The sequence below is a fragment of the Protomyctophum parallelum genome (genome assembly GCF_964188405.1).
Source record: "Protomyctophum parallelum genome assembly, chromosome: 2".
Classification (NCBI taxonomy): Eukaryota; Metazoa; Chordata; class Actinopteri; order Myctophiformes; family Myctophidae; genus Protomyctophum; species Protomyctophum parallelum.
In genome coordinates, this window is record NC_139699.1 from 57,163,234 (window position 1) to 57,189,200 (window position 25,967).

A 25,967-nucleotide genomic window follows, 5' to 3' on the forward strand; every position below is an offset into this window, starting at 1 on the left:
ACAGGTCTCCACCAGGATTCTTCCTCAGCCTAGTGGGAATATGTGTGCACAGTTTCATCGCAATCGGACGCTGCGTTGAGGAGTTGTGGCCATTTGCTACTCCTGAAAACTGTAGGAGCCAATCGTGGCCAATCAGGATGGAATATGAGAAATCAAACAAAGCTGTCTTGATCACATGACTATGGAGATCATGTGTAGCGATTTGCGTGAAATGTGGATAAAATCTGAAGGAGTAATAATAGAAAATGTGTTTTACATATGTGGGCCTCCTGGTGGCGCTATAAAGAGCAGATGTGAAAAATTCCAGACAAAGGTTTTTCCTTGGCCTCTAGGGAGTTGGCATACAAAGTTATCCACAGATCCGTGCAGTTAGAGGTAAAAACACTTTTTGGCCAGTTATAGCGCCACCTTGAGGCTGAGTTGAAATTGTTCATGTGGCATTTCGTCCTGGGCCTAGTGGGAATGTTGGTGCACAATTTCACGGAAATCACGCGATGTGTTCATGATTTGCAGCATTTTGTTTGAAACTGAGCACTCCTGTGAACTTTGGAAGCCAATCTTAGCCAATCAGGATGGAGTCTGAGAAATCTGAAAGACCGGTTTCGTTGAATGGCTCTAGAGAGACTGTACCAATTTGCGTGATGTTTGGACAAAATGTGTAGGTGTACTGTGCAAAAACTTCTTTTGCACAAAGCGGCCTCCTGGTGGCGCTATAACAGGCCGTTCTGGAAAGTTTGGGGCAGAGGTTCATCGTTGGCATCCAGGGAGTGTGTGTGCAAAATTTGGCATCGACCGGGTTAACGGTGGCCGAGATTAGCTCCTCACGGACGGACGGACGGACACACGGACACACGGACGGACGGACACAGGGACGGACGGAGTGCAAAACATACTCTCCCCCTAGGCCTTCGGCCTGGTGGAGACAAAAAGAAGAAAAGTCCAAAACTCACCCAAATCGGTACACATTATCTCTGGGTCTGGGGTTATCTCTGGTCCATAGCGAACTCCTTCTAACTCTATCAATCAATATTATACAGCTCTGAGCTCTGGTCCATAGCGTTAGAACGACTTCTCTCTAACACTATATGGACCAGAGATAGTGATCAAGCTGTTATAAGTTATGGGCAGAGACATGGGCCTCTTTGTAATTGTCTATGCTGCATTTCTAAGTTTATATGATGATGATCAAAACATTTTCTATTTCTAAAACAAAATGCATGCATTTGTTAATGGTGTTTTGCATGGTTAATGGATTTTTCTTTTACAAGGGCCAGTTCCATACGTTTTAACGGTTTCTGTTGAATGATATCTGTTGGTAGGGCATTCCACATTTTGGTGCCATATATCAGTAAAACAAATGTAACCCCTTGTTTGAGCCAAATCTGGGTTGAACGTGATTTGTGAAGCTCCCTAGAGTTTGATTTGATCAGGAGATTCGGACAAAACATGATTTATTATTAATAAAGGCTAGTTTGGCCGGAAATTAACTCCATATTATGCAGCATGCAGGTGGGTGCAGCGTTCATATTCTATTTTATCTATTCTTGTGTTGGAATTTGAATTGTGTCACTGAATTACATCCCTAATATAGCTGGGTGTTGTAGTTTGTGAACTGTCATTTTTGACTTACGATCTGCCACGCATAGAGCCTCTATGCGTGGCATAGGTCCTCTATGATAGATGACCAAAAAAACCACATTACCCAGTATTCTTAGCGAGAGATAACTGTGAAGGAGGAGGCGCGAGGCTCGGAGGCTGTGGTTTAATAATAAAAGCGAGGTGTTCAGCACAGCAGACAGCAGTGACTGTTCAGCTAGCGATGAGTGTGTGGATTTTATATCGCCAGACGACAATTAGAGTCGAGAAACCAATCTGTACAGGCTGAGGCTATACGGAATTTAACTAAATCAGCTCGGGGAAATTCTGGACCTTTTTATTAGACTCGAACGGCCGTGAGTGTCCGTCGTTTGTTTCTTCGTCGTTCTTCTCTCTGACTCACACACAGCACAACACAAGCCCCCCGGTCGACAGGGAGGAGGAACCGAACCATGCATCGTCTTCAGCACCTGGCACGCCGCTCTCTGGCCGCAGGTGTCCGCGCCGCCGCCGGTGGCCGCCAGCCTCCTCCTCCCCAGCCTCCTCCTCCAGCCCGGAGGTCCAGGTCGCTGGACGCAGCAGCGGGCTTGATGCCGGTCCAATCCGTGCGAGCCAAAACGCAAGGGCCGGCGGCGGCGGAGCATCGCTACGGCGGCGGCGGCTCGAAGCGGTTCAGCACGGCCGAGGCGGCCGCGACGCCAGAGATCAGCGGCAAGATGCGGGAGAAGACGCTCACCATGGACACGCTGAACCCGCAGGTGAAGGCTGTGGAGTACGCTGTGCGGGGCCCCATAGTCATCAAAGCCGGGGACATCGAGAGGGACATACAGCAGGTGAATACACCCCGATGTAAACCCCTCTATTCTTAGTGAAGCTGGAACAACAGACCTTGGTTGCAACTGTATACGTACTTTGTCTTCACTACAAGTTGTTTCCTTCTACACCGAATTTGTGATTGTGTACACATTTGTGATTTGTACAGTAACACAATCACATTTACGGTGAGCTTGCAGATCGGCTATTTCTGGCGAATGTCCCAGCCAGGGGGCATTGGTTGGGTTCCAATTCGGTCGATGAGTAGCTATATAGAGACACCACACGGGTTGACTGAGCTGGATGCTCTGTGGTATTATGACTGAGGTATCGGGAGTTGCATCATCCTCTGTCTGTTGCATCCTGGTTGGCAGCAGCACTCAGCCATGCATTAACATGACACACCCCTGGGCCTGCACCGTCTGGACTGGTTTAGTTGTGTTTTTAATAATCCTTACATGACACATCACGTTAATTTGGAACCAGTCGCTGCTTAGCACCACTTTCACTGGGTCTTTGTATTGCTACTAGCACGACAGAAAGAAAAGGACACACTCAAAATTGTCCATTCATTGCCAATGGCATTTAATATTTGTGTAGGACAAAGTTTGTGTTTTCACACCACACTAAAAGCTGGAAATTGGCACCCCTCAAAAATAAAATAAAAACCTGCCATTTTGGCAATATTAACATTAAACTCAAAAGTACATATTGGAGATAAAAGTGAGGGCGTAAAAGTGAGGATGCAAATTGTGATTGGCCAAGAATTACATGATGTATGTCTGATAAGAGCGCCCTTCATTTCACACAGGTGTGATTTTAGAATGGTTAACTTAGAATTCTCTAAGTTATTCATTTGAGCCTTGGGTTACTTCTACAGTTTCTATCAGATCTATGACCAGTCGTTGCTGGAAACGTGCAATACTTATAGCCTTGCCCTTGTTTTAAATGTTCCCGTTCTTTTAGATGTTTTTAATGGTGTGTTGTTGTCTCCACCAGCCGAAGGCATGGGGAGAGTATGTTTTGCACTCCGTCCGTCCGTCCGTGTGTCCGTGTGTCCGTCCGTCCGTGACCAGCTAATCTCAGCCACCGTTAACCCGGTCGATGCCATATTTTGCACACACACTCCCTGGATGCCAACCATGAACCTCTGCCCCAAACTTTCCACAACCGCCTGTTATAGCGCCACCAGGAGGCCGCTTTGTGCAAAACAAGTTTTTGCACAGTACACCTACAGATTTTGTCCAAACATCACGCAAATTGGTACACAGTCTCTCTAGAGCCATTCAACCAAACCGGTCTTTCAGATTTCTCAGACTCCATCCTGATTGGTTAAGATTGGCTTCCAAGATTCACAGGAGTGCTCAGTTTCAAACAAAATGCTGCAAATCATGAACACATCGCGTGATTTCCGTGAAATTGTGCACCCACATTCCCACTAGGCCGAGGACGAAATGCCACATGAACAATTTCAACTCAGCCTCAAGGTGGCGCTATAACTGGCCCAAAAGTGTTTTTACCTCAAACTGCACGGATCTGTGGATAACTTTCTATGCCAACTCCCTAGAGGCCAAGGAAAAACCTTTGCCTGGAATTCTTCACATCTGCTCATCCTGGTGGAGACCTGTGCCCAGTAGGGCACTTTTTCTAGTTTCTTCTGTTTTTATTCATTTGCTGTAGCACTTTGAGATTCTGACGAATGTAAAGTGCGTTATAAATAAAATCCATTATTATTATTATTATACGCACTGCGACTCAAGGGCAACACGTCGAGGGGGGCAACAAAATGTGCCAAAAAGTGCCAAGCCGACCCTCACTAACACATTTCTCTGCGGCTCCGCCGCTTAATAACGAGTGGCCGTGTGTGAGTCCTCACAAACAGCTAAAATAGCCGAACTGGATGAGGAATAGCAGCGCTCTTGTTGGGAGTGGGGGCAGCACAAATATCCTATGAGTATCAGTCCCTGCCTAGACTAACTCTAGGTGCTTCTGACTGACTCTAGTGTCCACATGCCTGGACACTGGGGCTGCTCAATAGCCTATATACATATGGACAAAATGTAATATCTCAGTTGTTATGCTTATACGCAGTATCTCAATAGCGATACAATGTGACTAACTATGGGCTCACTCTTATTTTATATTTCAAGTATAGCAACTGTCATTCCTCAACAGTCATTCCTCACAAAACAGAATTTTGGTGGTCAGTTTGAGTTAGTTACGCTCCTATTTTAAACGTTTGATGTTTAGCCTTGACTGGCCCTGATGTCCTGACCTATTGCACCTACGCCGTCTAGACTGAACTTGTCTGGGACTGGCGGAATCCCTGGTATGAGCCGACGGTTTCCCTGACAGGACCAATGTGCACATGAACAGTAACAAAAACATCCCATTTGTGAGTCACTCGATTGTGATGTTTCTTGAGTTTTGCTTTAGTGGAATAATTATTTTGTTTCAGGTCAGCCTCCCTGACACAGAATGATAGAGATTTGTGCAGTGGATTATGATCTTTAGTTCTCAAAGATTTAGGCTACTTTAGCTTTTATTGTGAATGTAGTCAATAATCATAAGTGGAGGTAATCAACACCCCGATCAGTCCACCGTCCTTTCAATTAGTAGCGCCCAGGATGAAGATTGATCAAAAAGACGGAGGTTATTGATATCATCGCTATGATTTAATGAATTAAATAACCCCAGGCGATCGGGGTGTTAGAGAGACATTTATAGCAGTTTCATGATCACAGTTTTACAGCAGCCAAAGTCAGTCCAATCTTCACACTAGGATGGGGTCAGCCCCAAATTCATATTATTTTGTGTCCTGCGCGGTGCCAGGAGTGTCGCCCTGAGATTACAAGGTCTGGGTTCCATCCCCGGCCCAGTCCTCAAAGACCCATACCAACGACCCAATGCCTCCCTGCTTGGCACTCACTTATCATGGGTTGATCGGGTCCCTGCGACATGTTACTAGTGTCAGGTATTGGTGGTGTACTTGTACATCAAGTTGCCTCATGCTACAGCAACAGGAGATAGGCTCCTGCCCTATAGAGTGGGCGGTCCCGCCCCCTTTCATGACAACGCCAGGTATTTTTCTCATAGACATTTCAAAAATAATTTATTTAAAGACCCTTTTTTTCAACTTTGTTTTTATTTAGGTTTTACAGACTCATTCAAATAAACAAAAGCAAAAACTACATAATAACAACAACAACAACAACAACATAGTACAAAGAAAAACTTCACAACAACCACTTAAAGACACAGAAATCAGCACAAAGTAAAACATGAAACAAAACAAAACAAACGAACCAAATAAAATTACAAAATAAAGAAAACTCAAATAGAACCAGTTACTTGGGGCACCTTTTTAACTTTTCCATTCCATTACTCTATGTTTCACCTCTTGTCCACTTATATAATGACCATTTTTCCCATCTTTTTTCATAGAGGTCTGTTCTTATTAAGACCTTTGTAAGCGTCGTACAAAGCCAACTCGAGTTGTGACAAATCATGAAGACAAACGCAATATTTTGCACTAAACAAATAATTAGAAAAAATAAACGGCAGGTTACAAAAGTGTTTTGTAATTATTTGTTTAAAAATAAAAATATTGTGCGTGTTGTCAGGGACGGCGACGCTCTATGGGCCACATGGCTCAGCAAGACTTACTCGGTAGTTCAGGTGATAAAAACCACCGTAAAATATGGTATAATTATGCTGTTATTCATGATCCCTGGTGCTAAAACATGCTCATGCTCCCTCCGATATGGTTGTTTCTAATCGGAGTAGGACTGTCAGCTAAAATCTGAATGTAAATATAAATGAAGTCTATATAAATAAATAATTTTGTATTGTCTCTTGTCTTCAGGGTGTGAAACATCCCTTCTCTGAGGTCATCAAGGCCAACATCGGAGATGCTCATGCCATGGGCCAGAAGCCAATCACCTTTCTCCGTCAGGTGAGGATAGATGGAATTCATTATTTAAACATCACGCATGTCTGAAAGGAAAGGAAAGGTTACCCAGGGTAACTGGACTAAGCTCAGTAACTTGTTTACAGCCCTAGGCCCTGCTCATAGAACATTTCATGGTAGGGGTTCAATGCCTTGTCCAAGGGCACTTCAGCAGTGGTAATTTTAACGTGCCGGTCCGGGGATACGAACTAGCGACCTTCCGATATCAAGACCGATCCGCAAATCGTTCGGCCACCGCTGCCGTCTCTAGTGAGAAGCTTTGAGGATCAGCATATTCTGTACTTGTCCAAGCCATAGAGTTATATATATATATATGATAGAGACGTCACCGGATTTCTCCTCTCATCCACTTGCATTGAGTTGCTCACTCAGCACACCCAGCAACTTGGAGAATTCACATATGGCAGCTTTTACTCTTAAAGCCGGGGGCTTCCGTTCCGTACGTTGCTTGCTTACCTAACTATGATTATGATCGAGTCTCTCTAGAAGCGTTAATATTCCAGGCGGGAGGCACGTTGAAGTCAGAAATGAAGACAGAAGTATAGCCATCTGGTCAAAACCACGCTAAACAGGGAAGTGAATGGCGGCGCGCATGCGCGAAAAGCAAGGAGTACATTGCAGAAGGATAGGCCAACCCAAAAGAAAAATCTGAATATATATATTTTTCGTTTGATATCAATGAAAAAGCGCTAGGACGTGTGTACACGTCGTCGCAATCCGTCGGTTGGATTGGCTATGACGTTTCCACACGTCGTACGGTCTGAATGTAATGACATATTTGTGGACAGGGCTAAAAACATATATAGAGAGAGATCTCTTAGGCCTTGTGACAAATAAATGTTATAATACATCTCTCTGCAACACCTTGAATCACTGGTTATTTAAAAATGAGAGGCATGAATGTCAGGTCAAACAACAACTGTTTCTACAACTTAGAACAGCATGCGCACAGGAAGGGATTTATGTCAAAATGTATTCCAAAACTGTTGAATTAACGAAGGTGTTGGTTCCCAAACCTCACACTGGCCAGGTTGGTCAGGTAACATTCCAGAGGTATAGTAGTTGAATAGGCTGCCATAATATAGTATAAATATGAGTTAATTTATCCAGTATCTTGCAGCCTTGTTTGGAGTTGTGCTACCTGGTATGAGGAAGTAGTTTGTGCGCTGTGGTTCCTTTTAGGTCTCCATTGGCTTGGCTGCCAATTAAGCTTTACATTACAGGAAGGCATAGTTCATGAACTTGTTCACCCACACGTTTCCAGTTAGACCTGTTTGTCATGTACTATTGGCACTTTTACATCATTATATTGATGGCATAGCCTAAAGCATGATAAAAGCTCAGCAGAAAGAAATAAAAGTACAGTACACAAGTACTCAGGCTATGTGCTTGTACAAAGTCGATCTTTATTCATAACGGCACACATAAAAAAATGCTATGGACAACAGCACCTCGTACAAAATGTATAAGGCAGAAATTCATAGCATAAAATAATATAAATCAATGTGAAAAGGGTGCCATTTGTTCTTACGCCTTTGATGGCAATTGGATGATTTGAGGCATTTTGTTCCAAAAATGTGTTTTGCAAAAAATCCACCTGTTGGTGGCGCTATAACAGGCCAATGTGAAAAGGGTAGGATATATTCCTCAGCCTAGTAGGAAAGTGTGTGACATATTTCACGTAAATTGCGTTCATGATTTGAGCCAGCTTTTTGTTCAAAACGGGCCAATCCTGCAAACTTTGAAAGCCGATAGCAAATTAGGAAGGGATATGAAATATTGGACAGATCAGTCTTGAGCACATGACTATAGAGATGCTGTGTAATGATTTGCGTTTTTTTTTTTTGACAATCTGGAGGAGTTATAACGGGCTGTTCTGGACAATTTGGGGCAGAGGTTCATGTTGGCATCTAGGGAGTGTGTGTGCAAAGTTTGGCATCGACACACACACACACACACACACACACACACACACACACACACACACACACACACACACACACACACACGATCTGCAGCTTTGCATTCCTGGTGTAGCCAATACGGACAGTACTGAAGATGACATGATGATGTATTTATTCTGTATCTCTGCATGTACTTTGCAGTTGATGATGGAATATATGATGACGATGCTAATCTGCTAGCATCGTACCGTAATGGTTACACCAGGAATGCAAAGTGTGTGTGTGTCAGCTGTCTCTCCTAACTCATGATCAATCAATCAAAACGCTCTCCTCCAACTGCTCTACAACTTTAGAACTATCTCTCTGTGTGTATGTGTGTGCACGTGTCAGCTGTCTCTTCTAACTCATGACTGCTCTACAACTTTAGAACTCTCTGTAACCTCTCTGGATCATTCTACCTTCTCTAGTCTCTTGTTTGGCTTGTTGTTCACACTCAAAGCAGATTGTAGGACTTCTTAACACTGCTTATGCCTTTTTTCTAATTATTTGAGCCTTAAAGGTCTTTAAAAAAATACTTTCTGAAACGTCTATGGAGAAAATGAATGGGACATTCTCTAAGGGTGCCCTTGTTGTTCTGAAAGGGGGCGGGACTGCGATGCTCTTTATGGAACGGAGCGTCGACCAGATTGGCCAAATTACTACCTGGATATTGCGACCGATGTGTGAAATTTGTGACGGCGATATATGGAGGTTTTCCCTTTGTAGCGATAGGTTGTGTTTATGAATGGTCACTAAAAAGATATTTCATTGATGTTTGTTCATCCTGGAAGTTGTGGCTTGTGTCTTTTCCAAACTACTGCAGTTTTAACTGGCTTCACTGCTGACAGAATGAACTTGAAGCTGGGCTGAATGAATGACGAAGCAATGCAGATGGCAGATGCCATACTCAGTCTGAGTCAGTGGCACTGACTGAACAGCCGAAATTAGAACGCTCACCCAAACCTCTGAATGACGTGACGTCATATTATAGTCTGGAGTCTGGACCAAGCCGAAACAAATTTATTCTGGCTCTATAAGGGTCTTTAGAATATAGAGATGTATAGGAAGTTAGGAGCAAGACATTTAAGTTTTTGGCTGCTTTTGTTTGGCTTATACAAGAAGGCTACATTATAATTGTCTCTGCTGTGGGGCTGTGCGTTTTATTGAATATTACCTCCTGTCTGTTTGTCCATCTAGGTGGTGGCTCTCTGCTCCTACCCAGAGCTGCTGGACAGCCCAGCTTTCCCTGAAGACGCCAAGGATCGTGCTCGACGAATCCTGCAGGGTTGCGGAGGACAGAGCCTCGGTGTGTGTGTGTGTGTGTGTGTGTGATTGAGTGAGAGACACAAGAACTTGATGTGTATAGAGCGGCACAGTCCCGCCCCCTCGAGAGACCCGGAAAATAAATCCCGTTCATTTTCCTCATAGACTTTTCAGAAAGTATTTATTTAAAGAACAAAGCCAACTCTTGTCGTGACAAATCATGACAACAAACACAATTTTTCGGGCCAAACAAAGAATTAGAAAGTAGAAAAAAAACAGCAGGTTACAACACTTTTTTTTGTTGTTTTTCTTCTTTGTAATTATTTGTTTGGTCCAAAATATTGTGTGTGTTGTCATGATTTGTCACGACAAGAGTTGGCTTCGTACGACGCTTAAAAGGTCTTTAAATAAATAAGTTTTGAAATGTCTATGGGGAAAATGCATTGGGATTCATTTCCTGGGCCTGGCGTCGTCATGGAAGGGGGCGGGACTGCGACGCTCTATTGACACGGCTCCTTTGTGTTTTGTGTGTAGTTTCTTTAGTTGATGCACTTGTGCTTGCTTGAAATAACGCAACATTCCTGTACGTCTACACACACTGTCTGTGTGTTTGTTAGCATCTGGCTGGAATGCAGCTAACTGGGTCATGTTTGGGTGGGCAGATGGAACACATTGCTGACGGTGTGGGATACAGTGCAGCCTCTCTGAGGCCCAGTGTGACCTTTTTGGACAAAATAACAGGACAGGTCAGGGCACGGGTTGAAGAACACAGCATTACTGGTCACATGTTTGTGTCCAGTTGTGTTAAAAGAAAAGAAAGATGACCTGTGCATTTCCATGTTGACACCATTTTATTTCTGTGGTGGTTGTAGTTTGTGTGTACCTGTCCTTCTATATCTATATCCCATTGGTTGGGTTGGATCACTAGTAAGTGATTTGACGTTTTCAAAGTGAAAATGCAATGTATCCTGTGTCTCAGCAGTTGACATTAATTTATGGGGTATTGATGAATTGCAGCTGTAAGGCAATATGGAAATGGTAAAGTACAATTTAAACGCCTCAATCTGGATCTTAATCAGAGTAAGTTACTATTTGTAATTTGGTAATAATAATGAAACATTGGCACATTGTTTGTTTTGTGTGTCCCTTACGTAGGTTCATACAGTGCCAGTCAGGGCGTGGAGTGTATTCGCCGCGACATCGCTGCCTACATTGAGCAGAGGGACCAGGGTGTTCCAGCCGACTGGGACAACATCTACCTCACAACAGGAGCCAGTGATGGCATTGTGGTGAATGCTCTGCATTTCTATTATGAACCCATTCATTCACAGTACACACAGATTGACAGGGTGGTCGGAGACTCTGAGCGGGTTTCCTCCCCCATGACCTTTAGTCTCGTGCCACGAACTAGGGCATTAAGCAACTATTCGACTAGAAAATCCACTAGTCGACCTTGTTGGGTTTTGTAGGCCTCAAGATCAGGTAAATTATAGTCATAGTCACCAATTTTTTTTTTTTTTACATAGCTAATGGGTAGTTAAACAACTAATCGACTAGTAAACTAGGCAACTAGTCGACTAGTAAAAATGACTAGACGTGAATGCCCTAGTGCGAACCAGCTGCTAGGCTTTTCGCGCAAAGGTCTATGTTCTATACATACTGTTCTATTGCTGCACAAATATGTGCTGCTGCTTTTCATAACCTCATGTACATACATACCTGTACAGTATATACTATATTTGAGGCAACCACTGCAGTATGTATTTATATATTATTTTTAACAAAATCACAACGTTTAACCATCTTGTTTCACATCCTTTTCTCTCCTTATTCTTCCTCCTCCCTATATCCTCATTTCTCTATATCTGGCTGTATCCGCTGTCTGGCTGTATCTCTCCAATTGTTTTACTTCTTTGCATTCTTCCTGCTTCCCACCCTCTATTCTCTCCCTCTTTTCCATCCATCCGTCCTTTTTTTTTTAATGGCGCACAGAGCATTCTGAGGCTGTTGGTGTCGGGTCAGGGTCGCTGCAGGACCGGCGTGCTGATCCCCATCCCTCAGTACCCGCTGTACTCTGCAGCGATAGCGGAAATGGACGCCGTGCAGGTCAACTACTACCTGGACGAGGCTAACTGCTGGGCGATGGACGTAGCGGAGCTTCACCGAGCATACGAGGCCTCCAAGCAGCACTGCCAGCCCCGTGTCCTCTGTATTATCAACCCCGGAAACCCTACTGGTGGGCCCACTGTCTGTCTGTCTGTCTGTCTGTAATGTCTTAACCCATTTTGGGGCGGGAACCCCTTTTGGTGTTTTAAACATTATGTTATAATTTAGCTATTGAAAAATAGCAGATCTACAAGCTCATAGCGCGCCACCGAGTGGCGCGCTACGAGCTTGTAGGTCTGCTATTTTTGAGAAATCGTGAAAATGTGCCTCAAATTTGGAATATATATTTTCAGAACAAACGTTTTTAACTCAAATCTTTGCTTCTGGAGGGTCCCTGGAATAACATATTTTCAGATGGGGGTCGGAGGCCAATTACAGATCATTTTTGGGGTCCTTGACATGAAATATTGAGTCAAGTGATATATATGCCTAGAAACATAGGTATTTCAGAAAACCGTCAGGATTCAGAAGACTTTTTTTTTTGTCGCGTGACAGAGTCACGTGCCGAAAATAGATTATCTACGAGCGTGTGCTTGCTATTCTTCTGGCACATGACTTTTTAATCCGGTGTTAACTGTTAATATTCGATCAATTGTATCCTTTCAATGCCTGACTTATTCCTCCCTGCATGGCATTGTGTCACCATTAACGATGCGTCAACTTCACCTTGCTTGTGCTACTGTGTGTGTGTGTATGTATATATTTGAATACATGACATCTGATCCTGTCGTTCCTGATTGGAATCCAGTATGTGTTTACCCTGAGATCTTGGTTCTCTTCCATCAGCAGTGATTATGTAACCAGTCAGTTGATGGTGATATAATGTCGTCAGATAAAACATGATAAAACAGCTGTCTCCGTCCCTAGGGAGGAGTCACACCAGTTCAAAGAAGTGTTCGTAGATTGTTGTGTTTTTTATTTTTTTTAACGGGGTGTAAATGTGGCACACCTGGACTGAGACTGTTATTTGGCACTCCCCCCCCCCCCCCCCCCCCATATTGAGGGGAGTGTAAAAATGTCACGACAAAGTATGTTCTAGCACGAGAAGAACGAAAGCTCAAGGTTTAAGCACTGCCAGCAGGTTATGTGCACAAAAGCTGGACAGCACTATTATTATTATTGTTATTATTAGTGTGGTTGCCTGAAGGCAACCATACTATTGTTTTTGTGACCTTTTATTGTGGGCTCGCCACAGCGAGCACACACTAGTTATTGCCAGTCTATATTTATTTATTCGTTATTCTTTATTCCACCCTTTTTTTTGCGACCTCACTACTTCCACATACTTTACACTAGAAATTTAGTTCAAACTTCAAACTGTTCAGCTCTTTGCAGTGATGTGTGCTTGTATTTTTATTTTTACAAAGTTTTATACTTTTTATACTTTTTAACTTTTTAACTTTTTTTTACATTCTTTATAGTGAGAGTCGATGGAAGAAAGGTCCCATTTTTCACAGTTAACTTTTTTGAGCTCTTATTACTCCGTCATACTTTCACTTTGAAACTTCATTCAAACTTTATAATGTTCATCTATCTTTGAACTTTAATTGGTGAAAAAGTTGTTTTGAAAAAGTTTATACTTTTTAAAATATTTAACTTTATTTATATTTTTTTCCTCCCATTGACAATGTATGGGATTTATCTCTAAATCAACCTCACTTTTGCAGCCTCATTACTCTGGCATACTTTGTCGTAGAAACGTGATTTAAACTTTAGAAAGCTCACACGACTCTGGACTTTTTCGTGGTTCAAACCGTATTCGAATACGTTAAACGGTTTTTTCGAAATCGCAGTTCAATCGCAGGCCGTTTCGCCTAATTAGTGCCAACTTAGAGTGCGGGCTTCTTTCACTAGAGTGCGTAGAACAGAAAATCTTTCCTTGAAAATTTACCAAACAAATTGCCGTCCCGGCCAAAATATTCATTTTCTACGCATGTCCTTTGGTCATTTTGTAGCCACACATGTCCTCTTTCACACAATGTGACCACCAAAACACAGAGACATACAGAATGTGAACTACGGCCTTTTAAGTGACACAAATACAGTCAATCTGCTCATTGACATCCATTGTAGAAATCTTACGAGGAAATTATCGCGATGACAATTCTTAACTCGCTCTTATAACCACATTTTCGATCGTACCAACACCACAATCGCACATGGTGTACCTCAATATCTCAGGCCACTCACAGCGAAAGAATTATTAGCATTCGACTTTTACTTTTTGCGATAGAGCAATTTGTTCGGGCATAGTTTCCCCCCATTCAAGACCATTCAAGACCATTCAAGATCAAGACCTTCAAGTTGCGCGCCACTTGTTTGTCTTTTACACTTCCACAGCTGAGACATATAAGAGCTTAATTACAGGGCTGAAATTAAAGTTACAAGATCTCAATGAGTTGCTCTGCGATACCTTGTGGGCTTGTAGGTCTGCTATTTGTGCAATTGGATGGCCTTTACACAGCTCTCGCAAGAGCACGCACGCACGCATGCACGCACGCACACACACACCCTGTCTTCCTATTGGCTGGCCTTTACACAGCTCTCGCAAGTGCACGCACGCACGCACGCACGCACGCACGCACACACACACACGTTTATAAAAAAATATTTTCAAAAAAAAAAAAAATTAAAAAAACTTAAAAAAAACTTAAAGAAATTAAAAAGATTAAAAAAAAAAAAAAAAAAAAAAAAAAAAAAATGAAAACTTAAAATTTTTTTTTTCTTTTTTACTTAAAAAGAAAAAACTTCAATTTTTTAGATTTTTTTTTTTTTTTTTACATTTAAAGAAAAACTTTAAAAACACTTCTACAACTTCCACATACTTTATTCTGCTTAAACTATAGTTTTTACACATTTTCATACTTTTTTTAACTTTTACTTCAGCTTTAATGCATTTTCTACTTTTCTTTACAATATGCTACAGTCCCGAAATTTTGATTATAGATTTAGAACACCAATGGTAACACCATTACTCCGGTCCCCGAGTTTCAAACTTGACACGGCAATAACTTTATACAAAGCATTTTACGCGAGCCCACGCAGTTTCTACAGGAACTGCTTTCTAGTTGTGGGCTCGCCTCAGCGAGCACACAATTGTTACTGCCAGTTTATATTTATTTATTTATACTTCTTTATTCCAATTTCCGCCACTTTTTTTGTCACGTAACTACTTCCACATACTTTATGCTAGAAATGTAGTTCAAACTTCAAACTGTTCAGCTCTTTGCAGTTATTTATGCTTGTTTTTTTTTTTTTACAAAGTTTGATACTTTTTATACTTTTTATACTTTTTAACTTTTTTTTTTACATTCTTTATAGTGAGAGTCGATGGAAGAAAGGTCCCATTTTTCACAGTTAACTTTTTTGAGCTCTTATTACTCCGTCATACTTTCACTTTGAAACTTCATTCAAACTTTATAATGTTCATCTATCTTTGAACTTTCATTGGTGAAAAAGTTGTTTTGAAAAAGTTTATACTTTTTAAAATATTTAACTTTATTTATAGTTTTTTCCTCCCATTGACAATGTATGGGATTGATCTCTAAATCAACCTCACTTTTGCAGCCTCATTACTCTGGCATACTTTGTCGTAGAAACGTGATTTAAACTTTAGAAAGCTCACACGACTCTGGACTTTTTCGTGGTTCAAACCGTATTCGAATACGTTAAACGGTTTTTCCGAAATCGCAGTTCAATCGCAGGCCGTTTCGCCTAATTAGTGCCAAGTTAGAGTGCAGGGCTTCTTTCACTAGAGTGCGTGAACAGAAAATCTTTCCTTGAAAATTTACCAAACAAATTGCCGTCCCGGCCAAAATATTCACTTTACACGCATGTTCTTTGGTCATTTTGTAGCCACACACGTCCTCTTTCACACAATGTGACCACCAAAACATAGAGACATACAGAATGTGAACTACGGCCTTTTAAGTGACACAAATACAGTCAATCTGCTCATTGACCTCAATTGTGAAATCCTTACGAGGAAATTATCGCGATGACAATTCTTAACTCGCTCTTATAACCACATTTTCGATCGTACCAACACCACAATCGCACATGGTGTACCTCAATATCTCAGGCCACTACTTTTTGCGATAGAGCAATTTGTTCGGGCATAGTTTCCCCCCATTCAGGATCATTGTAAAATAGCCGATCTTCAAGTTCATATCGCGCCGCGCCACTCCCAGTCATAGTGCTGGCAGTTCTTTACACTTCCACAGCTGAGACATATAAGGGCTTAATTACAGGGCTGAAATTAAAGTTACAAGATCTCAATGAGTTGCTCTGCGATACCTTGTGGGCTTGTAGGTCTGCACTGCACATAGGTCTGCACGCACGCACGCACACACACACACTGTTTTCCTATTGGCTGGCCTTTACACAGCGCACGCACGCACGCACGTGCGCACGTTTTTTTTTTTTTAATTTTTTTTTTTTTTTAAATGAAAAAAATGAAAAAAATGAAAAAAATGAAAAAAATGAAAAAAAATGAAAAAAATGAAAAAAAATTAAAAAATGTTTTTTTTAAAAAAATGAAAAAAATGAAAAAAAATGAAAACTTAAAAATAAAAAACTTTTTTTTTTTTACTTAAAAAGAAGAAACTTCAATTTTTTTTTTATTTTTTTTTATTTTTTTTTACATTTAAGAAAAACTTTTAAAAACACTTCTACAACTTCCACATACTTTATTCCGCTTTATGCAGTTATTTATGCTTAAACCATAGTTTTTACAAATTTTCATACTTTTTTTTAAACTTTTACTTCAGCTTTAATGCATTTTCTACTTTTGTTTACAATATGCTAGTCCCGAAATTTTGATTGTGGATTTAGACCACCAATGGTAACACCATTACTCCGGTCCCCGAGTTTCAAACTTGACACGGCAATAACTTTATACAATGCATTTTACGCGAGCCCACGCAGTTTCTACGGGAACTGCTTTCTAGTTCTTTTTCTTATTATTATTATAGATAAACTTTATTTTGTCGCGTTATACCTCCCACAGTTTTTGTCACACGCACTCGGGCCATATGTCAAAACGACGGGCTACATCGGGAATCGTGTGCTCGTATTTTGCTAAGACATTTGTTGGATAGTTTAATTGATATGAATTAATTAGTGCATTAAATTTCCCCATAGACATGAATGGGGAAATGCAAAAACTCACTTTCAAATATTTTTTCCTCTGACACCGTAAGGGCTATACTTACAAGAATTGGAGGAGAGATTCATAATAATTACTAAAATTAATTACCTTAGAACTATATCGGTCGGCCTCATGGTGGCGCTATAACAGCCAACTTTACATTTTTGGGTATAACTCTTGAACCGTAGGTCGTAAAATCAAAATGTTTTTTTCCATGGATTCCTTGGGTCATGACGCATCTCCCCATATAGGCCACGCCCATTTGCGTCTAGATAGATTTCCCACCATTTTGAATTTTGTTCAAAACACACTTTTGGATCCTCCCCCTACAGATTTTGTCCAAATCTCACAAAAATCAGTACACATGATCTCGGGACCTATCCGATTAAAACAGCACAGTCAAAATTTAGATCTTCTGTATCCTTCAGCCGTAATCGTCTTCCAAAGTTAGTGGGAGGGGCCTATTTTACAAAAAAACGCCACAATTCACGCACGGAATGTCCGATCCATCCCAAATTTGAATCACATGTCGAGGGTGGTTTCATCAACGCAGAGCCAAAAGCAATTCCATTTTCGACGGGTGCGATGTGGGCAACCACACTTTGCAATTTCCCAGAATTGCCTCTTTCTAGTTATATTAGCATCACCCACCAGAACTTAAGCCTCGCCCACAGCCGTTGTATGATAACCACACCTGGGGGTCTATCAGAGTAATGTTAACTTAACTCCATAGACAAAACAGAAAAAGTACAATTTGTAGATGTATAAAAGTGTTAACACATCCTTTGGAACACTTATTTGCAAAGAAGTATGAGGTTCACAAGGAAATAGTGTTGCATCCTTATTAATAACCTACTCTTCATGTGACCACCGCGCTCTGACTTTAGGTGCGTTACCCGTTCAAATCATATCGAATAAATAACTGTAAATGCAGTCTTGGTGTGTGCCATTACTGTTATTTATCCTTAAAGGACAACTTTAGTTTTTTTCAACCATGTTTTAGGTTGTTATTAGAGAAAGTAAAAGATGAGTGTTCATTTTTTTTCGTTTGCCGCTTTCTTTCGTTTTAGGGATTTTAGCTGTTTTTGACAGGGGCGGCGGCATTCGAACATGGGGCTAAATATGCATTTTTTCACAATCTTATAGCGATTTCTTTTTTTATTATTTACTATAGTCCTAATAGACCCCAGGAAATTACATCTTGCCACAAAAGATCACAGGATCTACTGAATGTGAAGGTAGCCTACTGGGGTGAAGCCACACTGTGTGTCATAGGCTCAATATGTCAGTTTGATACATTCAGTAGATCCCGTGATCTTTTGTGGCCTTCTTGGGGTGTAGTAGGACTATAGTAAATAATTAAAAAAAAACATCGCTATAAAACTTTGTAAAGAAATACATATTTAGCCCCATGCTCGAATGCCCCCGCCCCCTGTCAAAAACAGCTAAAATCCCTAAAACGAAAGAAAGCAGCAAATGGAAAAAATAATTACATTCACCTTTTACTTTCTCTAATAACAACTTAAAACATGAACCTTGGTTGAAAAAGACTAAAGTTGTCCTTTAATGACCTGTCATCTGTCTCTTTGTCTCATTCCCAAACTGTCTTCTTTCACCTTCACCTTTCCATCGTCTAGGTCAGGTGCAGAGCAGGAAATGCATGGAGGAGGTGCTCCACTTTGCCTACGAGGAGAACCTCTTTGTCCTGTCGGATGAGGTAATGGAGAAAGACGAGTCCACTTTCAAAAAGTCTGTGTCAAACGAGAGCTACTGTATCAAGTTAAGACTCTGTCAGGGATAAATGTATGCATTCATCAGTACATGCAACTGATCTCATTCAGGGAGATTCTGCCTTTAAACATACCGGTAATAATTATATATTTATTTTTAAGACTTATCTTATCTTGGTCATTGTCATGTTAAATGGAATTCTAATCTGTGATCACAGGAAAAATTTTCAGCACTTTATTTTGTTTCATAGTTTTGGGTTGTTTTCTTACCTTATTATGGGCTGTGTTGTTTATTAGCTATTTAAGAAATAAAAATAGTCGCTCATTGACTTCCATTGTAACGGGGAAACAGCTCTCAAAGTCACTCTTTTAGCACATAAACCAACGCAACAAAAGCTGATTCTGACAGTTTATGACATCAGGAAAACTCATGCAGTTTTATTTTCGTCTTTTAAGATAGATTTATAAAGTTACTATTTTAGTCGGAGATAGACTGCAGCAGTACTACGGCGTTCCCAACTCTCACGGGCTGTCTTGCGAGGTTTCGTTTGTAAACAGAAGTCTCCACTCTCCACGCTGTTTGAGATGCACCCTCGCATATGAGAAATCCCAGACACAGACACTTTACACACTTCTTATAAAGTGTCTTATAAAGTGTCTCCCTCAAACACGTCCATTGTGTATGTTTTTAGTAACAAGCGGACGAGATAAAATCCATTTGTTTACATCCCCGTCGTTTCCAATAAGGAAGTGGTGTGCAGTTTTGGTCCAATCAGATCAGACGCGAACAGCAGTGATTCAGTCGGCGTAGGCATACCTACCAGATCTTCTTTCTACACAAATTAGTCAAAACAAGACAAAGTTGAATTTTTTTATTAAAAATAAAACCGCATGAGTTTTCCTGATACTGTTAGAATCAGCTTTTGTTGCATTCGTTTATGTGCTAAAACAGTGACTTTGAGAGCTGTTTCCCCGCTACAATGGAAGTCAATGGACCCTATTTTTTATTTCTTAAATTGCTAATAAACAACACAATGGAGCGAAATAACTCATGCAATGTAATAGTTTGCCCATAAGGAAAGAAAACAACCCAAACCTCAAAAAAAAAAGTGGTCTTACCCTTTAAAGGGATTGTGACATTAAGAAAAAGGTTTTGGAATTGTTCTTGTTTTTTTTAGGTTTTCTAATCTCAATTGCACCCAAAAAACATGAACTTTTAACATTCAGTAGATTTTCTGTGATCTGGGGTTTTCTGGCTCAAACAGGTGCTCTGATTTGCCGGCAGTAAGTGACATCACTTACTGCAAATCCCATATATGTCAATGGGATTTGCCAGCAGATGTCACTGTTTCACTGTGTTGCCTGTTTTCATTGTAGCTCAAAAGGCCCAAAAAACCCCAAAGAAAACTTCAGACCACATAAAATCCACTGAATGTTCAAAGTTCAGGTTTTTTGGGTGTAATTGAGGTCATAAACCTAAAAGAAAAATAAATGAAAATGAATGTCATAAAACCTTTAATGAATTGATTGTAGTCTAGGAGGTGATCTACCGTAGGAAGAAAAGCTTGTACTGGCGTAGCAATTAGCTGAAATGAAATGGCAAAAGCATGAATGTAAATATAGCACAATTTGCTTTATCTTATAGTCCAGGGTTCCCCAATAGGCGGCCCGCGGGCCATTTGCGGCCCACAGAGCGCCCCCTTGTGGCCCATGAAAGATTTTTTTATTTTTTTTTTAAGCGTCCCAGATATAAATGGCATTAAATGTGGGTCAGTAGCCTATGCATGTCAAACTGGGCATCCTTTTCAAATGGGGTCTTGCCCTGAAAAAGAATTTTCAGGGCAAGACCTCGACCTCGCGCGTGCAGACTCGGCCCCCAGCCTGGTACGCTAGTCAAAATATGGCCCTTGAGGAAAATTAATTGGGGAACCCTGTTATAGTCGATAGTCTTAGTTACTTTGTTCTAAACTGTTCGCGTGTGCGTGTGTTCAGGTGTACCAGGACAACGTGTATTCTCCAGACTGCCAGTTCCACTCGTTTAAGAAGGTTCTGTATGAGATGGGCCCTGAGTACTTCAACTCTGTCGAGCTGGCCTCGTTCCACTCTACCTCCAAAGGCTACACAGGAGAGTGAGTACACACACAGACACACACACACACACACACACACACACACACACACACACACATTTGTGACATAATGGATAAATTAAGCTTTAATGCCATGATGCCAGCTGGGTTGAACTTTTCCTGTGGCATGAACCAAAATCCACACCTGTGTGAACACAAACCAAATTAAGATTAAAGTTCCCCAGATTTTCAGCTCGGTTTTCCGAAAAACGCGTCCAGTGTGCAACCACCTTTAGTCCTGAAAAGAGATTTTCTTCCTTTGGTTCTCTCTCTATGCTATTAGCTGACTATCGGCATTAATTGAGAATGGTACAGTTTTGCAGGCTCAATCTCACCGTCTCGTGCACCTCTGTGGACCGACTGGGTTAACGGGTTGCTTGGAAGACACTTGGAAGACATGGTTACACTCTAGATAGAAAGAAAGCTATAACATAAGGATAATCTAATATGATTTATATAGCGCTTTTCTAGTCACTTTACAGAAACAAAACTAGTTGGCAGAAAGGTTTGTCTAGTCAGTGACTATCAGTGTGTATCTCAACCCTCTATTTGTAGGTGTGGTTTCCGTGGAGGCTACATGGAGGTGTTGAACCTGGACAGCGAGGTGAAGGCTCAGTTGGTAAAGATGCTGTCGGTGCGTCTGTGCCCCCCCGTCACTGGACAGGCTGCAATGGATGTCATCGTAAATCCCCCGAAACCCCATGAGCCCTCCTATGCACAGTTCATTAAGGTGTGTGTATGAGAGAGAGGGAGATACTCTATATTCTTGTAAAGGCCAATGGTGAAGCTAACTTGCTGCAGTTTTTTCATTTATTCAAAATCGGTTTCATTGACCATCTACGTTTGCATGTGCAAGAAATGTATCTTACTAGTACTCGCAATACGACAAAACAAAGGAGAAAGTATATGCCCCGGGGGGGCACTTTTTCTAGTTTCCAGTACTTGGAGCTATATACGCTGTTGAATGTGAGGTCCTTCTGTGTAGCAATATCTTGACTATTATACTATTATTTAAGACTTAAATGAACACTGGGGATTTGACTGTGTTCTCCAGGAGAAGAGTGTGGTGCTGGACAGCCTGGCTGAGAGGGCCAAGATGACAGAGCAGACCCTCAACACGGTGCCTGGGATCAAATGCCAGCCGGTGCAGGGAGCCATGTACGCATTCCCACAGATCTTCATTCCTCCACGAGCTGTCCAGGAGGCCAAGGTACTGTACGTGAGAGAGAGAGAGATAGATAGATAGATAGATAGATAGATAGATAGATAGATAGATAGATAGATATCTGGCATTTTTTGGCTAAATGCCCAAACCAGACATGCCAGGTTGAAAGTGGTTAACAGGGTATGAATGACCATATGGAAATATTTATGAAAAAGATATGACATTTATTTTTCATTTCATCCAGCTGTTTTATACAGATGAATGGACAATTATGAAATCAGGCAATTGTGTAATAATTGTGGATCCCACCGCAGTTCTAGGAAAGCCCTGCTGTGATTGGCCAGTAGTCGTTGTGATTGACAGTTCTTTTTTTTTGCGACTACGCCTAACTACGCCTAACCCTACCTCAGTAAAACTACGCCTGCCCGGGAGCCAATCAGACACATGGTAAGGCGGGTCTATGTAGAACATTGCTGGGATTAATAATCAGTGACAGGTCTACTAGAGGTGATGTGGAGAGTGTAGGTGGAGTGCACCATCTAGTGGCTGAATGTTGTATAAACGTTTTATGAGTTGACTAGGTAACTATAAATGGACACAATGTCAATCAGTTGTTATTAATTTTTATTTATTTGCTGAAGCACTTGGGGAGCCTTGTTTTTAAAAGTGATAATCATTCTTTTTTTTCTTCTGTACATCTCTAGTCCCTAGGTATGGCTCCAGATATGTTGTACTGCCTGAGGCTGCTGGAGGAGACTGGCATATGCGTAGTTCCTGGAAGTGGCTTTGGCCAACGAGAGGGGACCTACCACTTTAGGTTAGACCATTCACTCACTCTTTCATAGAGAGGGGACCTACCACTTTAGGTTTGACCACTCACTCTTTCATAGAGAGGGGACCTACCACTTTAGGTTAGACCATTCACTCACTCTTTCATAGAGAGGGGACCTACCACTTTAGGTTTGACCACTCACTCTTTCATAGAGAGGGGACCTACCACTTTAGGTTAAACCATTCACTCACTCTTTCATAGAGAGCGGAACTACCACTTTAGGTTAGACCACTCACTCTTTCATAGAGAGGGGACCTACCACTTTAGGTTAGACCACTCACTCTTTCATAGAGAGGGGACCTACCACTTTAGGTTTGACCACTCACTCTTTCATAGAGAGGGGACCTACCACTTTAGGTTAAACCATTCACTCACTCTTTCATAGAGAGCGGAACTACCACTTTAGGTTTGACCACTCACTCTTTCATAGAGAGCGGACCTACCACTTTAGGTTAGACCACTCACTCTTTCATAGAGAGCGGACTTACCACTTTAGGTTTGACCACTCACTCTTTCATAGAGAGCGGACTTACCACTTTAGGTTTGACCACTCACTCTTTCATAGGAGGCCTATTCTAAAAACATCCTATTAAAAAAAATCCTATCCTATAAATCCTAACAGTTTTCTGAAAAAGCTATGTTTCTATATCAGTGGTTGAGAGAACATCCAAACGGGAAGCACGCACATCTCAAAAAATGTTTACGGGTGCAGGTCAAAAATATACATACAGAAAGAAGGTAGGATGTCCGCACACCGTTCTTTAAGCTCCCAGTAGTTTATTAATACATGGTCAGGAATCAACGTTTTGACCCCTCCGGCTCTTCATCAGGAATCCTTCGGTCGAAACGTTGATTCCTGACCGTGTGTGTGTGTGTGTGTGTGTGTGTGTGTGTGTGTGTGTGTGTGTGTGTGTGTGTGCATCGGCAAAATTCTGTTCAGTCACAGTGTCTGCAATAATTGGCAGTCGCCATACAGTATATGGAGATGCTTTCTGTACCTGTGATCTGTATCCTGAAGCACTTGTTGTAGAGTTTTCCAAGTTTGTGTGTGTGTGTGTGTGTGTGTGTGTGTGTGTAAATGAATAAAACCCTTGATACAAGGAAAACGTGTAGGCCTACATATACATTTATATACAAAAATAATAATAATAATTATTTAAAAAAAGAACATGCAGCTCAACTGTTGAATGAAGGAGGGAATGTTACTCTATTCATTACATTACAGGTCTTAAATTGACTAAAAATAATAAAGTAAACTGTCCCTGTTGACTGCAAACTGTCCCAAAACACATTTCATTTTTATTATAATTTGTAGTTGATAGTTAAAATATAAACTACAGATATGTAGGTGTACAAACATTTTACGGTCGCTTTAGGTGGTACCAAAATCTGGCTCGGCCCCTGGACCATAACATGTATGTATGCGCTGTGTCTACTGGCATTTCATATAGTGCATGGTTTAAACTTATCCAATAGTAATGAGTTGAGATTCAGCCATAGAGACAGCCAAGTGTTAACTGGAGTATCTCTTCCTACTTCCAGGATGACCATTCTGCCGAGCACAGAGAAGCTCCAAGTGCTGCTGGAGAACGTGCGAAGGTTCCACCTCAGTTTCCTTGAAGAGTTCTCGGAGCAGGAGGAACCTCAGAGATGAGCTGTACAGCAAAGCCACTTCAGAAATGAGTCTGTGAACAAATGCTTTACTTTAAGACTTGTATGAACCGGCAGCAATGAATGCTGATAAGGCTTTCTTTTGTGTTCCCAAAGTGAAAACAGGTTTTGACTTGATTTACAGCAACACGGTGCCTTCCTAATCCTATCATATTCGATTTAAACACTCAAATGATATAGGCGTACGTGAGCCGAAATATTAAAGTCCCAAGGGATATGACTTAAAGCTACTGTACATTCAGAAGATCACAACTACACATGAACTTCTTACTGTAAATATTATCATGTGTGGTCAATTTGGTCCTTCCAGTGTGCACCTACATACATAGATACATATGTACATGGCATTGGTTTTCTTCACATACAGATATGTACTGTATCTACTGGTTACAAGCACTAGTTACAATTATCTGTCCTCCATTTGGAATTAACTGGTCAATGTAATTAAATATCTGCCGTCTGTAGCCTTCTGTCCATTGTAACAGGTGTGGTCTTCAGATAACATATTTTCAAGGGAAAGGAACATGTCTGCCTGAAACATGCCTACTCTTTATTTAGGTGAAAATGTGTTTTGTCATATGACACAGTAGTTCAAGGAAGTGTCAATTAGCCTCGATGGGCTCGATGTATTTCCAGTACATGTGTAAGTGTAATTGTACTGCAGTTCCTGTTTAAATGATCGAAGGATGACAGCAGGTTGTGATTATTTGTGAAAGTTAAGCCCGTTTAGGCAATTCACATTTCAAATAGAATAGATTGAGAATAATTAATAAGTTGTTTATTTCTATATAGTTGATGCCATTGAAGACAAAGACACAGTACCTCTTTGCTTTCTGGGTGTATGGATGGACAGGACACTTATTGTTGAAATATAGTTTACATACAGTCTCAAGTCTGACACCTTTGAAAGGTTTGTGATGGCTACTTTCCTGGTCAAAGTGGTTTTGGCCAAAGGTTTGGCTGCTCCAGTCTTCTGAGACTTGAGAGTGCCTCCCCTCTGGCCTCTTTTGATGGGTTAGTGATGGCTACTTTGGCTTTCTGGCTCAAAGTGGTTTACTGAGGGCATCCTCCCTGTATCAGGAGGGCTGGTATTATATGAATTATACTGGACTATGGAGCCAGTTAATCAGATGTGTGTACAGTGATATCAAGCTGTATAGAAATTTGACTTCTTCTCGTTCTCGTGAAATGGTAGCATGGTGCAGTTTTGAGAGACGTTGATTCAAAGTGTAGGTAATAAGTCATAATTTTACAATCCTTGAATTCTTGTCTGGCTTTGGCAGTTATGTTACAATAAAGCAAAGACTTAGGTTACTTAGGTAAGGTTGTTATTATTGTTATGAAAGCTTTTTATTTGTTTTTAGTTTGAGCAACATCTGATGATTTGTTGAATGTTGTATTGTCCCCCGCCAACACACCTATTGTGTTGTCCGAGCCTGTGTCGTTTGATTTATACTTGGTTGCAAGCCAGTGTCATCACAGATAATAGCCCATCTACAAGCTCACGAGTCACGCTATAATTATAATTATTATGATGAGC

General features: G+C 41.2%; 1 protein-coding gene across 1 annotated transcript; it reads left to right on the forward strand.

Annotated features, from left to right (window-relative positions):
* The first annotated feature begins 1,802 nt into the window (after positions 1–1,802).
* LOC310854936 (alanine aminotransferase 2-like) lies at positions 1,803–25,043 on the forward strand. Its single transcript, XM_083759702.1, has 11 exons — positions 1,803–2,429; positions 6,275–6,364; positions 9,520–9,628; positions 10,741–10,874; positions 11,578–11,821; positions 18,538–18,617; positions 20,623–20,759; positions 21,315–21,489; positions 21,814–21,969; positions 22,629–22,741; positions 24,299–25,043. The coding sequence occupies exons 1-11, from the start codon at positions 2,049–2,051 to the stop codon at positions 24,408–24,410; spliced, it is 1,731 nt and encodes a 576-aa protein (XP_083615828.1). The 5' UTR covers positions 1,803–2,048; the 3' UTR covers positions 24,411–25,043.
* Positions 25,044–25,967: the final 924 nt, after the last annotated feature.

Bases quoted from the DNA above. Each gene is read 5' to 3' on its own strand.
- LOC310854936 (XM_083759702.1), top strand. From the start codon at position 2,049: ATGCATCGTCTTCAGCACCTGGCACGCCGCTCTCTGGCCGCAGGTGTC. The intron at 11,822-18,537 runs GTGGGCCCACTG...TCCATCGTCTAG, and splicing joins CAACCCCGGAAACCCTACTG to GTCAGGTGCAGAGCAGGAAA. The intron at 21,970-22,628 runs GTACTGTACGTG...GTACATCTCTAG, and splicing joins GAGCTGTCCAGGAGGCCAAG to TCCCTAGGTATGGCTCCAGA.